The following is a 14,038-nucleotide window of genomic DNA, read 5'->3' on the forward strand; positions in this document are numbered from 1 at the left end:
TACTGCAATATGTTGGTGGGACTTTGTTAATCCCTGTACTCCCAGAGTCTCTGCAGCAACACTTATACAATTTAAAGGAACACATGACAACATTTCTGCACTGTGGATACTTTTTGTGCCATGAATCATGGGAAATCCTCTTCTTGTGCCCACCTTGGTTTGCTTTAAGGCTCCTAGGCTTTTTAGGCTCCATGTGAAAGCCAGAGCCAATAACTCACTCCAACAGAGACTTAGCACGGTAGACAAAATAAAGAAGCATAGGGATACACAAAACAAATGTCCCTGTTTCTTCACTTTCATACAGCTGACAAATATAAAACGATTTATCTTATTAATATCACATGCCCACCCCACTTTACAGTCTGGAAAGATGTAAATCCCACCTTGACTCGAAGATGATACAGGGAAAAATGTTCACAGGCTGACTGGTGGAGTGTATTATTAAGGATAAAACAAATTATTTTTTGTTTAACATGAAAGGGTGGAACAAAATTGAAACAGAAGTTTGTGACCAGAGGACACCAGCCCAGGGCCCATAGGGTGCCGTTTCATGAACAATATGCTGAATGCGGAATATGTAGAAAACCTCCTGGGCACGTTTTGAAAAATCCAGACAACTTTCCATGTAGGCCTCATTTATTGCTGGAGGCAAACTTGAATAAATACAGACCATGTCTCTGGAAGGTAGATGCTGTTAAGAGCTAAGATGGTGGAACTGATTTAGGTGTCTGGAATCAGAGCAGGAAACTAAAGGCTTGTGCAGAAAATTCTTGCTGCAGACAGTCTCCAACACCATTTAACTGATGCACAGATTATTGTTCCCATGATGCCCTGTGATCCAGTCACATGACCTGGTGTACACAGGGAATTGGTGTCAACTCCTGTTGGAGAAAAGTTAGTAAACATGAAATGATCCAAATACTGTGCTAGTATTATCAAGATAATTTATTAACAAACTGTTGGTTTCTAACTATTCTGAAAATAAAAGATACTTATTAATTCCAGTGCAAATATTTAACATGTACAGTTGTTTTAGTTCATCTTCACTATGCAACCACCCAACCACTATTAATATACAGGCTGTAAATACATAAAGAGATGTTATTTCCATATAAATGTGTTTTTAACCTGGTCAGGCCAAATTCTATGGGTTATCTATGTTGGCCCCTAACACATAAGGAAGTGCATGGAGTTTCTTCTCATCTTTACTTCTTGTCAGACTGATCGTTCAGACCATGTGACCGAATGAATAAAACTATAGCATTTGGTCATCCCTGTGTATGACCAAAATCGTACAGTATCGGTTCAGTAGATGCTTTAAAGGGTCACATGATATCAAAAGATAATTTGATTCTCAGACATAGGGGCTCTATTTATCACGCAGTACAAAGTAACGCCAACCTATTGGTTTTTTTTAATCATTAAATGATTTTCTAGTAGATGCAAATTACAGAAAGATCAGTAATCCAGAAAGCCCAAAGTCCCAAGCATTTTGGATAACAGATCCCATACCTGTATATAGGATAGGTAATGTATAGGAAATTCTGAACTATTGGTTATTGGTAAATGTGGAGAAGAATCATGAAGAAAGTGTCACAGGAGCTATTTTGGCTAATAGACAGGTATTACATGAACAAGTAAGTGCAAACAGACCAACATCTCTACAATACAGCAAAGGAATTCCTGGTAGCCAGTAGCCTACTTACCAGTTTCACCTCCTGGGGGGTGGATATAGTGAAGGGGCTGAGCTCTGCTGACTGGCCACAATGGCTGTAGAAGCCAGGCCTGCACAGAGTAAATATTGAAAAACATTTAACAAAAGCAATGGTACATGTAGGCAAAAGGCAATTAAAAAAAGGCAGACATAAATGGCAGTTTTGGTCTATTGGCCTGTTATCAAAACAATTTTCACTTATCGAGTGAAAAAAAACAAGTCATTTATATTTAAGTATCTCCAATTTAAACTGTTGCTATATTTAGCAAATGTTACTGAATGATCAAAGCTTAAAGGGTGTTTTTCTTGTGAAGTTGTACTCAACAGACAAATATCTATGTTGGCACAGTTTTATGATACATGTTAGTACAGGTTATAAGAAATTAGTAGCTCTGTTCAGCAATAGTAGACTATTTATGCCAGGTAACAGCCCTTTTAAGCTTCTGCAAAAAGAACAGACATTACTGGGGAACCATGTGAGGAGATAAAGAAGGGTGTAGTAAGTCAAGCAAGACAGTAGCCACTTAAGCAAGGCTAAAACAGAAAGTGGAGCCATTAAAATATTCATAGTATCTGGAGGAAAGATGAATAAAAAGGGAATAGAGTGATGCACGTGTCTGGGTGGGGCACGGGTCAGTCCAACCAGACATGACCTTCACCTCCCATCCCGCTATAACCCGTCCCCCCACTTTACCACTTAACCAGACCAGCTACCCAAACCACCCCTGCATGGGTTTACTTACCACCCAACCCAGGCACCCATGCGGATGGAAGTAACGTCAGCATGGACCAGAAGTTACGACACTCCAGAGGCGGCTAAACCAGGTTAAGATCAGCGAGGGTGGGAGTAAATGCCCAACCAGTTTCAGATCTTTAAAAAGGAGTATACAAAGCTGCACACTAGATTTAAACCCTTCTGAGCAGGGATCTCTAATCCTATATTTATCCTGCAACCCCAAATGCTTAAATTACTGTAAGAATTTCTATTTTAAGGTATTGTATAGTTCTGCATAACTAATTGTTATGCAATCTTCTATGGTCCATGTTTTGGGCCTTACTAATCATTTAGAATCGATGGATGCCAGATGAACTCTACTGATAAATGTCTGTGGGTTATTAGCCAACAACACAGGGACCAAACAGCCAATCAATTAGTCCAAGGTACAACTTATCAGATAAGCCATTAGAAGAACACCACCAGAGGATCACATGAATTAATAATCATTCTTGTGATTAGATTATTATTAAGGGAGTAAATATCAATTATATTGTTACCACTTTAAATTGGTTTTTCAAAGATCAATTCTTACCAGCTGTGTAGGGTACTGGATACTGGGCAGGCAGCAGAGAATACCCTAGGTGATGGTGGTGGTGATGTGTGGACATTAAACGCTGGGAAGGGGAAGTGCGAGGCCTTTCTGAACTCCTGTCCCCTCCTCTATCTGGAGCACCCATGCTACTGCATCCACCTACTGAACCAGCAGTGCTCCCAGGTATACTGCAGCCACTTCGATCTCGATCCTGGGGGGATTTGTCTGTTATCTGAATAAGAAGGAATACAAAGAACAGTGAATTGTAGTACAGGTATCCATTATCTGGAAACCAGTTATCCAGAAAGCTCCAAGTTACGAAAAGGCCATCTCCCATAGAATCTATTCTAAGCAAATAATTCTAATTTCCCTTTTTCACTACAATAATAAAACCGTACCTTGTACTAAATTTTAACTAATATACAATGAATCCTATTGGAGGCAAAACAATCCTATTGGGTTTAATAATGTATAAATGGTTTAGCAAACAATGTATGGGGATCCAAATTAAAGAAAGATCCTGTACATGTACATTTCTAACCCATTTCATTTTCCTATAAAGGGCACCTGTAAAAAGTGATCTATATAAATATTGCCTCACATCCTTTATTATGCAGTACAATTGTACTCACCGTAGGTGATTTGCTCTTGTAATGGCTCGCATGTTGCTGCAAAATGTCCAAGGCTTTGGACTCTGAGGTTGGTTTGCAACTGACACTTGGGCTGGCTCTTGACTTATCAGATTCTTCATTGCTGCTAATTTTGTTTCCATAAGGAGAAAAAGAATAACTTGGGGGTAGATATGATCCTAAAATGAGAAAAACCAAATAGTGAAGGAAAGTCTTAAAGGGTTCAAAACAATCTAAAAGTGAGCGACTGCTAGATGCTTGGCTACCACGTGGGCAGCTAAAGATAACGAGAAAAATGTAAACTCAACAGCTGGAAACATTTCTCCCAGTGGATGTCAGAGGTTGCTAGACGGTTATAAGAAATTCCCATTTGAAATTGTTTCTGCCAAGGGTGCAATACCAGGTATCAAATCTACAAATGTACTTACTTTTCCCACAAAAGAAAATGACATATCTGTTCAATTTTGTGTTAAATAAATGATTGCAAAGTCATTTTTGTTCAATTACATCCCCATTATCTTTATATATTTTTTGACTAAAGAATAAATACTGACATGTCTACTTGTTCACATTATCATGTATATCCCTAGCTTAATAGAAAGCCTTTCTTTCAGAGTAAGTTATCTGCATTGCTGGACGATACCAATATATAAAAATGCACACATACATACCAGTATATAAGGTGTTGTTACTTAGCATAGGTAAAGGTTGTTACATAATAACAGTAAAAGCATGCAAAGTCAGCGTGTTATATATATGTATCTAAACTACAATAAATGTGCCAGTCTATATCAAGCTAATATTTGTACCTGGGTAGTTCTGCATCATGACAGCAGGCATGCCACGGTAGCTTGGATGGTTGGGGTCGTATGCTTGACTGTAGGTATAGCCGTGCATGTAGGGGATGTACGATTGATGCTGTGTGAGGGGTGATGAAACTGGAACATGGGTGCTTGTTCGATGGTCCTTAGGCAGCCCTCTGAGGTCCTCTGTGCCTGGTAGTCCCTTGACATCCCCACTCACCCCCTCTTTGCCATCATCCTTAGAGGAGGCCTCCTTACTCCGAGCTCGCTCCTCTTTGGCCTTCCGTTCTCTCTCTTCCTTCCATCGTTCATCCTCAGATTTTAAGGGGTCTGAGTACTTGGGGTATACATATGTCCACAATCGTGAATCAGCCTCCTGCTGGATACATAAAGAGCAACAGAAAAGAGTATTACATTTAACACTACAGACCTTTCAAAATTCACTAGTTTTCTTGAGCTAATTGGTTATAAACTTCTGCTTATCACTGCAACTATGCTTGTACATATTAAACTATTTTCTTAACTATAATTACATAACTTTTAGGTGATTACCTGTCTTACATTATATATCTATATAAGCCACATGGGAGGGTTTCATAGTTCATGTTACATCTAAAGTAACTAATCTTCAGCTACTGCTCTCCATTTATTAAAGGAGAAGTGCCTAACAAATTGTCAGTGATCTGAAGTATCCTTTCCATTTAACATTCTCTCATTACCACTTTGCACAATGAGGAAAGATACCCATTAAACGTGAATGCTAGGTTATCCTTTAATTACCATATACTGTACATACAAATTAATGCTAAAACCAAAAACAAGAAACAATAAAGGTCTCGGATTTTCCTTTTGGTTCTGTATACAAATATAGTAGACCACTGATTAGACTAGGGAATCCTATTTTTTTCCTGTATTATCCATTGTAACTTGAACATTTTATTTTCAAAGTTTAAGTTACATTCATTTCTTAGGCTGATGACACATGAGGCGATTAGTCGCCCTGCGAATCACCACTGGGGAAACACATGCAGTGCAAAGTTGCCTGAAGTTTCCTAGCAAGGAAACTTCGGGCTACCTCATAAAGTAGTCGGACCACTTATGTTTCCCTAGTTAGCTGCTGGGAAAGTATTTGGAGGAGATCAGTGGCCTGTGCGAAAAGAAAATAATTGTAGGGTGACTAATCTCATGTGTCATCACCCTTATGGGTTAAACTCAGGCTGCTATCACATATGCTATTTCTTCCAATAAAAACATGAAAACAATATATAAATACTTCTAACCTTGCAGGCAATAATGAATACAATATAGTGCCCAACTGCAAAGAACAATGAATTTAACATACAAGATGGTGAAATGATGTTGGCATTTACCTGTCTATACCACAGGGCAGGATCGAGACCAGCTTGGCGATTACATTCTCCAACAGATTTAGCTTCAGCTATATCCTTCCCCGCATGCCCACCACCTTCTGACACTTTTGCCTTTAACCCCTCTCCTTGCTGTAAAGGCACCTTTACAGATTCCTCTGGCTTGGGGATGATCACTGACTTTCCAGAGTCTGAACCAGTCCCCAGTTCCTTGGCCTTGCTGCTCCCAGATTTCCCCAGGTCAGTAAGGCTTGGGGCCTTTGTTAGCGTTGGGGGCACAGATTTATGCTTCCATTCATCTTTAATTGAGCTTTCTCTTTCTCTTTCCCTTACTGCAATTTCTGCTTTTTTCTCACTGCTGCGTTGCTGCTCTAAACTCTGTCGTTGTTTCTGTTGCTCTTCATAATGCTGCCGATATGTTGGATTAGTACTGAGCATGTGTGCATGGTACCCTTGGTCACTATAGCCATAAGGAGGCACGTAGGCATATTGGTTGTAATAGAGCGACTGCATGTACATGTTAGACCTTTGCTGAATCACAGACGGTTGTTGGCTTGTGCTGGTTAGTTCTGGCTTCTTCTCTTCAGGTGGTTCTATTTTCATTTTTACTTCTGTAACTTCTAGATCCTCTTCCTTCTTTACCTTGAGGGGCTGGCTCTCTGATGCAGCTTGAGCAGTGGGATTTATGGCACTGGGACTGGAATGTGCATAATTAGGGGAGTAATAGGTCTCAAAGTTCTGGTAGTATGGGGAGTCTTTGCTTTGTGGCTGCTGTGCAAAGAGTGTTTTTTTGGCACCCTCTTTTACCATCATATCTGGGTCTTTGACTTTGGTGCCATCTAATTTACCCTCACCATCATCTCCTGCATCAGAGATATCAGAGTATGCAGGACTGTTTGTTTTTGCTGAAGTACCTTCAGCGCCATTTTGGGTTACAACATGCAGAGGGGTCATTGGTTGGCCTGGACTTGGATTCTCTATTCTACTTGATGTACTTCCTGAACCAATTGATGGACTTGGAGCATTGTCTGTAAAGCTGTAAATTTTATCAGCCTCAGCTTTAATGCTGGCTAGGCGATTCTGGTGAGCATCAGAGCCATTGAGGAGCCCATCAGCTTTATTTGAAGAATCCCCCATCCCTTCTCCATAAGGGCTTTTTCCTTCCTCTGGACGGCCTGACTTGATGGATGGGCCAGGGCTTTCCTCCTCCCTGGACTCTTTCTTCTTTTTATCCTTCTTTTTCTTATCCCTAGATGGCGTCAAAGCAGGATTGATACCAGAGGGTTCTCCCATAACTGTGGGTTTCGGCTGAATAGGTTTAAGCTGAGGGCTAGCTGGCATAGCTTGCACCACAGTGGTTGTTATGCCAGTTGTAGAGCCAGGACTGGAGGCAGTAAAGGTGGTTGCTTGAAAGGTATACATTGGTTGAGGCACTATAGCTGGTGCAATTGGACGTGCAGACTTTACACTTTTAGAGGCAGGTGGCTTCTCAGTCTTGGCGCTTATGCCTCCTTTTTTGGCTGCATCTTTTTCTGCCAAACTTTTTTCCTGAAGCTCAAAGCCATCATTGCTGGTGTCATCTGTAGCTAGTGGCCCATCCTCTGATCCATCATTAGAAAGAGCTCCAGGATCTGTGTCACCCTCTGCCCCCACTTTCTTTTTACAAACTGCCTTGCTTCCATATTTGCCAGGTAACGTTGGACTGTGTGGTTCAGTTAAGCGGGCCTTGGGAGTAGCAGAACGCGCAGGAGAGAGAGACCCTTTCTGAGATGCAAAAGTGCCATTGCATCCTCCAATGTCCAGGTGAAGATGAGGCTCCTCTCCACACTCACTATCACCATCAGCTTCTGGCTTACTGTCATCATCAGTGTGTGCATGTGCCTGATGATATTTCAGGCCGTTGATGTGCTTGTACTTTTTATTACAATTAGGATGGGGACAGTCAATGAGAACTGGAGATGAACAATTGCGATCAAGTGTTGCAGGCTCTACCTTGATAGTGCTAAGTGGCACCGTTAAAGGCAATGACACAGGTGCTGAGGAGGAACCCATTGAATTGGTACGTGCACGCTTGCTTCCTTTAGAATCTTCTGAGCTAGAGGTAAGTTCCATGTCAGAAGGGGGCTTACTTTTGCGCTTACTGGCAGAAGATGGACTAGCTTTGATGTCATCTGTGGTACCACAAGGAGGAGGGCGGTGTTCACCTGAGTTCTGGCTCCCCCTCCTCCCTTTGCTGTTTGTCCCAGCACGTGTCTTGCTGCTGCTACTGCTGCTACTGCTAGCTCCTTTGTTATCTGGCACAGTCACTGTTTCTGTGAGAGGAGCATTGCTGCTAGGACGCATGCGTTTGCCCCGCCCCCGTCCATTCCGCATCTCCAAGTCACTGGTGGGAGAGTCGCAGAATCTGGAGGGGGAAGGGAACAGAAACACCTTGTGAGTTCCTCTGCTTAGATTAGACAGTTACCACTCTAAGGTTACACATTGAATGTCTTAATTATCTCCACACCAACACAACATTTTCAATTTAGTTCTCACAAAGTTAAAGGGTTATTATCATCAAGTATGCATAGTAACACAATGTGCCTAAATATAATATTTGCAAATAACCTTACTGTACTGAATTCATGTAAACTTACCTTGGGGGAGCCCAGTCATGACGTGTGCAGTCCAGCAGGGTACCTACATAGGTTTTGTTTCTCCAAGTCACATTAACAACCAACATTCCTGGGAAGAAAAAGTCAGAAATGGCACAGTTGATAAGGTTTCACAAGACCATAGAGAAGAATAAGAGCCCTATGGTCAAGTGATGTATTACCCAAATTAAAACTAAGTAATAAAAACAGAAATGGGAAATAACAGGATATAAAAAAAAAAAAAAGCTTTTAAATGGGGCAGGTGAAAACCAGTAGATGGCAGTATAACCCAAAGCAACACCCCTCCTCTTATTCCAGAACGAGAAGTAAAACATTCTGGTAAAGAACATATTTTCCAATATAGGTTACAGAGACCTTGTCCTCATTAAAGGGAAGCTCCACCCAAACTGCAACTATCCAGTATACCGCATATTAAAGGGCTTCAAAACCAACAATAACGAATTGATGTAAATGCACTCTATGAATTTTTGCAAATGCCATTTTCATTTTCTATTTTTTAGCAGATTCCAAGATATTTTTATTTTTAGACTTCTAATACCAGACTTTTATCTCAACTGAGAGGCAGAACCCATAGGAAAAAAATAATCAAGGAACTGCATAGAAAGCTACGGCCTTCAAAGACAGCTGTTGAACCAAGCATGTCTACCAATTTAAAACTGTCTAAAATTGGGATCTCAGAAACCACTTAAAACAGAAAATGAATGTAAATTGCAAAAAAAAAGTGTTCAGAGAAACATCCTGAGAATGTTTACATTAACTTATTTTTTATGCACTGTTTTTCTCTTAACTCTCTGCCCTGCTGGTCCTAATTCTTGAAAAAACATAGCAGAAGCCAGCTGTCCTCAAATCAAGAATCGAATTCCCACAAGACGTTGTGAAGATACATGCAAGACAGGGTAGGAATTGCAGATATCTGCTAGATGGAGGAGAGTTGACTTTTACTGCATTGTTTCAATGGTCAGCATAAGCTCTGCACCACAGCTCTTTGGTTTTGAAAAGATTTACTTTGTCTCCAGCTCTCAGGCTTGGAATTCTAACTTTTACCTTGCAGCGAGCTCTTCCATTTAGCACCTGCGGCTCCTTGCTCTGCAGTCCTTTCAAATGCTGTAGAGGGAGCTCCTACATTTTGCATTGCAATTGTTTAATTATTATTAACATGTATTTTTAGAGCGCCAACACATTGCGCAGCGAAATCTAGGATTAACTAGGATAAAGATGATATTGTTGGACGAAATAATGGTTCTTCATTTTATTATGTGAAAGAATTAGGCAGGCAGCACAAAGATTTTGAGAGTCCTGCCCTGCCTCATGTTATATTCCTTCATCTGTAGCTAAAACTTGTTTAGCTTTAAAGAAAAGATGGTATTTGGGGCACAATGGAAGGATCCGCTAATTCATCAGATCCCAGAGCTGCCTGTGGAAAGGCCGAGAATTCCTTCTGCAAAGATTCAAGCAAGGCAATGCCTGTTACAGACAGAATCACAGCTTTACCCAGCTCATGTATTCCTATATAGAATGAAACAGCACTCAGCCTCAAGTCTGAATTCACTAAGCATCAGAAAGAAAATAACCCAAATATATAACACACACTACAGCAGGTAAACCCCCTTTAAATGAACTGGCAATTCACAGATATTCATTTGGGTGAATTCTTGTGCCTGGCCGAACCGAATCTTAATTTGCATATGCAAATTAGAGGCAGGGAGGGAAATCACGTGGCTTTTCACCACAAAACAAGGATGTAAAAAAACAGTTTCCACTTTTTCCTTTACTGGCCCTAATTTGCATATGCAAATTAGGATTCAGATTCCGTTTGGTATTTGGCATAATTTTTCATGAAGGATTCAGGGATTCAGCCGAATCCTATATAGTGGATTCAGGGCATCCCTAATTCTTTGCAGTGCTGCTTCCATTGAAACAATGCTGCAGCACTCTGCTCTCCTTCAGCCCAACCTTCATTGCCTAAAACAATGCCCAAAACTCCATGATTGCACGATATGTGTTAATATCTTAACTTGCAAGCCAATGAGCCACTGTGGGAACCAAAGTCTTGCCTGTAGGGGAGCTGGCTACTGTAATCCCTTTAATTCAAAGATGCCTAGAATAAAATTCTCATTATGCAATTAAAATATCGTTAATTGGGTAAAATCTCCTTTAAATTATACAGTTAATAAATATGTATCTGTAACTAGTATAACTCACATTTAGTACATCATTGAGCATCACAAACAACAAGAGCAATCTGGACTCAATGTAACTAGGTTTCTGAAAATAATCACATATTCTCTTACCATCTTCAGTCTCCTGCCACACAATGCCTTCCAGGTTAACACTGGTGCCCGGCTCACAAGGCCCCAGGCATTCTGGTTCAGTAGCCAGGGCTACATCACTTGTATTGACACCCACTGATCGTGTGCGCACCATGATCTGTTCACATGGGGAAGATATGTCACTGCTCACCATTGGAAGTAGATGCAGAGGGAGACCAGAAGAAGCACAACCTGGAGAGTCCATCTAAAACAGGTAGGATGAAGGCAGGATATGGAAGATAGGAGAAACAAAAGAAAAAGACAAAAGAAGGGGGGAAAGTGTGGGGGAGAAACAAGACATTTAGTAAAATCTAGGTACTCCGTATTCTTTGAAGAGTGCATAATAAAACATTGTTTCTATTCAGAATAACATTTCTCAGTCAAGAAACAGTAAAATAAGTAACACTTCTGAAAATACAGTTTACCTAATGTTTTAATTAATAAGATAGTTAGTTAGATAGATAGTTTTATTACAGCCAATATCTGGCCGAAATCGTTGATAAGTTAGGTTTTATTTTCACGTTGGACTGAGGACCATATTGGCTCATTGATATGGTCCTTGTTTTCTTCCATCTCTGTAATCCGATTGTTTGGGCCCAAGATTAGCCAATATCACCCATTTTAGGTGGGTATATTGGGGTAAAGATCTGCTCATTTGGAGACTTCTCCAAACAAGTGGAACTTATAGTGTATGGTCAGCTTAAGACCCAAAAAGGCCAACCCTCACTGCCATGTGCATCTATCAAGTCCTCTTCCACAAACCTTTAACCAGGCCCTGTTGGCTGCACAATAAGAATAGTAGCACAGGCAGTGTACCAGGCAAATTTGGAAGACTTAATAATTGCAGAAACATTTTGATGTAGATGAGGTCAATATTTCCTGGCTTGCTATCAATGTCTCTATTCTTCGGAATTTAAAATATTAGATGTAACGGATGTAACTGCAGGGGAATGCTCCTAGTTTTAGGCCCCGCCATGTGCTAGGCCAGTCTTCCACACGAGAGGGACGATGATGATGATGATGCACAACCGCAAGGAATTTCAGCACAACGGAAAAAGGCAATGCCATAGGAAGCACAATTATATGGAGCAGGTCCAAAACTTATAAACCCAAACTATACCAATCCATCCAAGTTCTCTTCTACTTTATAACCTGCACCTGACCTGACTCCATTCTAATGATTTATACATGGGCAGGAACAGCCACCAAAGGGGAAGGGTCAGTGCTATTGCGTCACACATAGGAAGGGGGTCTGCTCGAAGTTTGAACCAATACCTGTTCAAACCTGTACACCTGGAACGCACTTCCTTGTTAAAAAGTCACCTAAGCTGCGTGTAAACCTCAGGTCAACCTGCTCATTCTTACAGTGTATGTTTTAGACATGTACTATGACAATGTAGAGGACTTGTTGCAGATCACATAGTGCCGGTGGAAAATATTATAGGGGATATATGCATTGGGCCAAAATAGCAAATGATGTTATGCAAGATCAGAGACTGGAGGTTATGTATAAACAAAAAAATCGGCATTTGTAGATGTCTGGCATCTGCCTTTTGGCCATTAAACAAGACAAAGGTGGAGAGAGGTGGCCATTAAACAACACTGGGAGAATGACTAGCAATCACACTGTAATCAATTCACTGCACACAGAGGCTCATAACCAGACCTAATTTTCTTGGTATTTATTTTTAGATAAAATCTCTATGGGGCTCTAAACATGCTCTTACATTTATAGGATTTCTTATTGAAACTGAACTTATAAGAGCTTGAGAGGTAGAACATTTGGATGAAATGTGTAACAGGGCAATTAGCAACAATGAAATTAGGGGATACAAGCACCAACATTCAAGAATTTCATAATGCCCCAACTAATATTTTCTGGTAAAAATAAAGAAAAGAAGAATAAAACAGAAGACAACGCAGACTGAAGTGTATCCTTGTGCAAAGTCATTGATGCCGAGTATTCTACATAACTTACACCAAGAAATCTACTGCCTGATAGTATTTTCTAGGCCCTGGGACCCCACACGGGGAGAAAGTAGGACACTGGGGACTGTGGTCTAGAGTCTACCTTACTATCTTTTAGGGATGCACAGAATCCAGGTTTTCGGTTCGGGATTCGGCCTTTTTCAGCAGGATAATGCAAATGATAATGCAAATTAGGGGTGGGGGGAAAATTGTGTGACTTGTCAGAAAACAAGGAAGTAAAAAATATTTTCCCCTTTCCACCCCTAATTTGCATATGCAAATTAGGGTTCGGGATTCGGCCGAATCTTTCGCCAAGGATTTGGGGGTTCGGCAAAATCCAAAAAAGTGGATTCGGTGCATCCCTACTATCTTTAAAGGAGAGCTGAACTTTAAAACCACAAATCCCACAGAGCCTTATAGTAAAAGAGATTGAAGAAATACAAATGCGGTCAAAAAAGGTTAAAATATCCAAGTTTAGAAAAGATTAATAAAAGCAATTTTTGGAATCCAATCCAATTGCTAAAATGCTAGCAGTTTGCCAACGCGCATTTCGCCTTTGGCTTTAGATCAAGGCAGAGTATTCTACATAATCACAATCAAGTCACCTATGAAGTGATTTTCTCTTCCATAGCTATAATGTGCAGTTGGTTAACAGTGATTTTCTTTAATTTGTTTCATTATTAAATTTGGTCGCTGCCATTTATCAGATGTTTTATTCAAAAGTTTTGCCATTCATATATTAAAGAGATTCTTTAAACATGTTTTATTCTAAACACATCATTGACATTGAATATACATTTTTTTTTTTATGTATTTAAAGAAGGTACAAAACTCGTAATTTCATTGTTTCAAAGTCAACTGTCAGTTTCTTTGCTTACTTTAGCTGTAGTGCACAATGTAGCCAGCACCTACTGTACGTTCTGACTGTTGGCCTCCAGCCACTTCTAACCCAGTGTGGGGGTGCCCAAATTGGGCAAAAGACCTACTCATTTGGCCACCTTGCCTTTCACTGGAAGTCCAGTTGCTGACCACTTTAGTCTATGCAAAAACAAATTGATCCAAACCTGTATTCTTTTAAAAAAACACTGGGAAGTTCAGCATTTTCATTAAAGGGGTTGCTCGCCTTTAAGTTGTATGATATACAGAGTAATATTCTGAGACCATTTGCAATTGGTTTTAAATTTCTATTATTTATGGGGGGTTTTCAGTTGTTTAGCTTTTTATTCAGCAGCTTTCCAGTTTACAATTTCAGCAGTCTGTTTGCTAGGGTCCACATTACCCTGC

The 14,038-nt window shown here is 40.3% G+C and overlaps 1 protein-coding gene across 4 annotated transcripts in view; it reads right to left on the reverse strand.

Annotated features, from left to right (window-relative positions):
- Positions 1 to 264: 264 nt before the first annotated feature.
- The window catches only part of znf609.L (zinc finger protein 609 L homeolog), a 38,143-nt gene continuing 24,369 nt past the window's right edge, over positions 265 to 14,038 (reverse strand). For 2 of the 4 annotated variants that reach the window (XM_041586700.1, XM_018252950.2), the window contains 8 exons: positions 10,769 to 10,991; positions 8,460 to 8,547; positions 5,827 to 8,227; positions 4,463 to 4,835; positions 3,657 to 3,832; positions 3,025 to 3,256; positions 1,707 to 1,785; positions 265 to 881 (listed from right to left, as the gene is read on the reverse strand). In XM_041586700.1, coding sequence (XP_041442634.1) covers positions 1,712 to 1,785; positions 3,025 to 3,256; positions 3,657 to 3,832; positions 4,463 to 4,835; positions 5,827 to 8,227; positions 8,460 to 8,547; positions 10,769 to 10,991 — 3,567 coding nt within the window. In that variant the 3' untranslated portion in view covers positions 265 to 881; positions 1,707 to 1,711. The remainder of the gene's footprint in view (positions 882 to 1,706; positions 1,786 to 3,024; positions 3,257 to 3,656; positions 3,833 to 4,462; positions 4,836 to 5,826; positions 8,228 to 8,459; positions 8,548 to 10,768; positions 10,992 to 14,038) is intronic. The other 2 variants (XM_018252951.2, XM_018252952.2) reach the window with 2 other exon arrangements.

The sequence above is a fragment of the Xenopus laevis genome, chromosome 3L, assembly GCF_017654675.1.
Source record: "Xenopus laevis strain J_2021 chromosome 3L, Xenopus_laevis_v10.1, whole genome shotgun sequence".
Taxonomy (NCBI): domain Eukaryota; kingdom Metazoa; phylum Chordata; class Amphibia; order Anura; family Pipidae; genus Xenopus; species Xenopus laevis.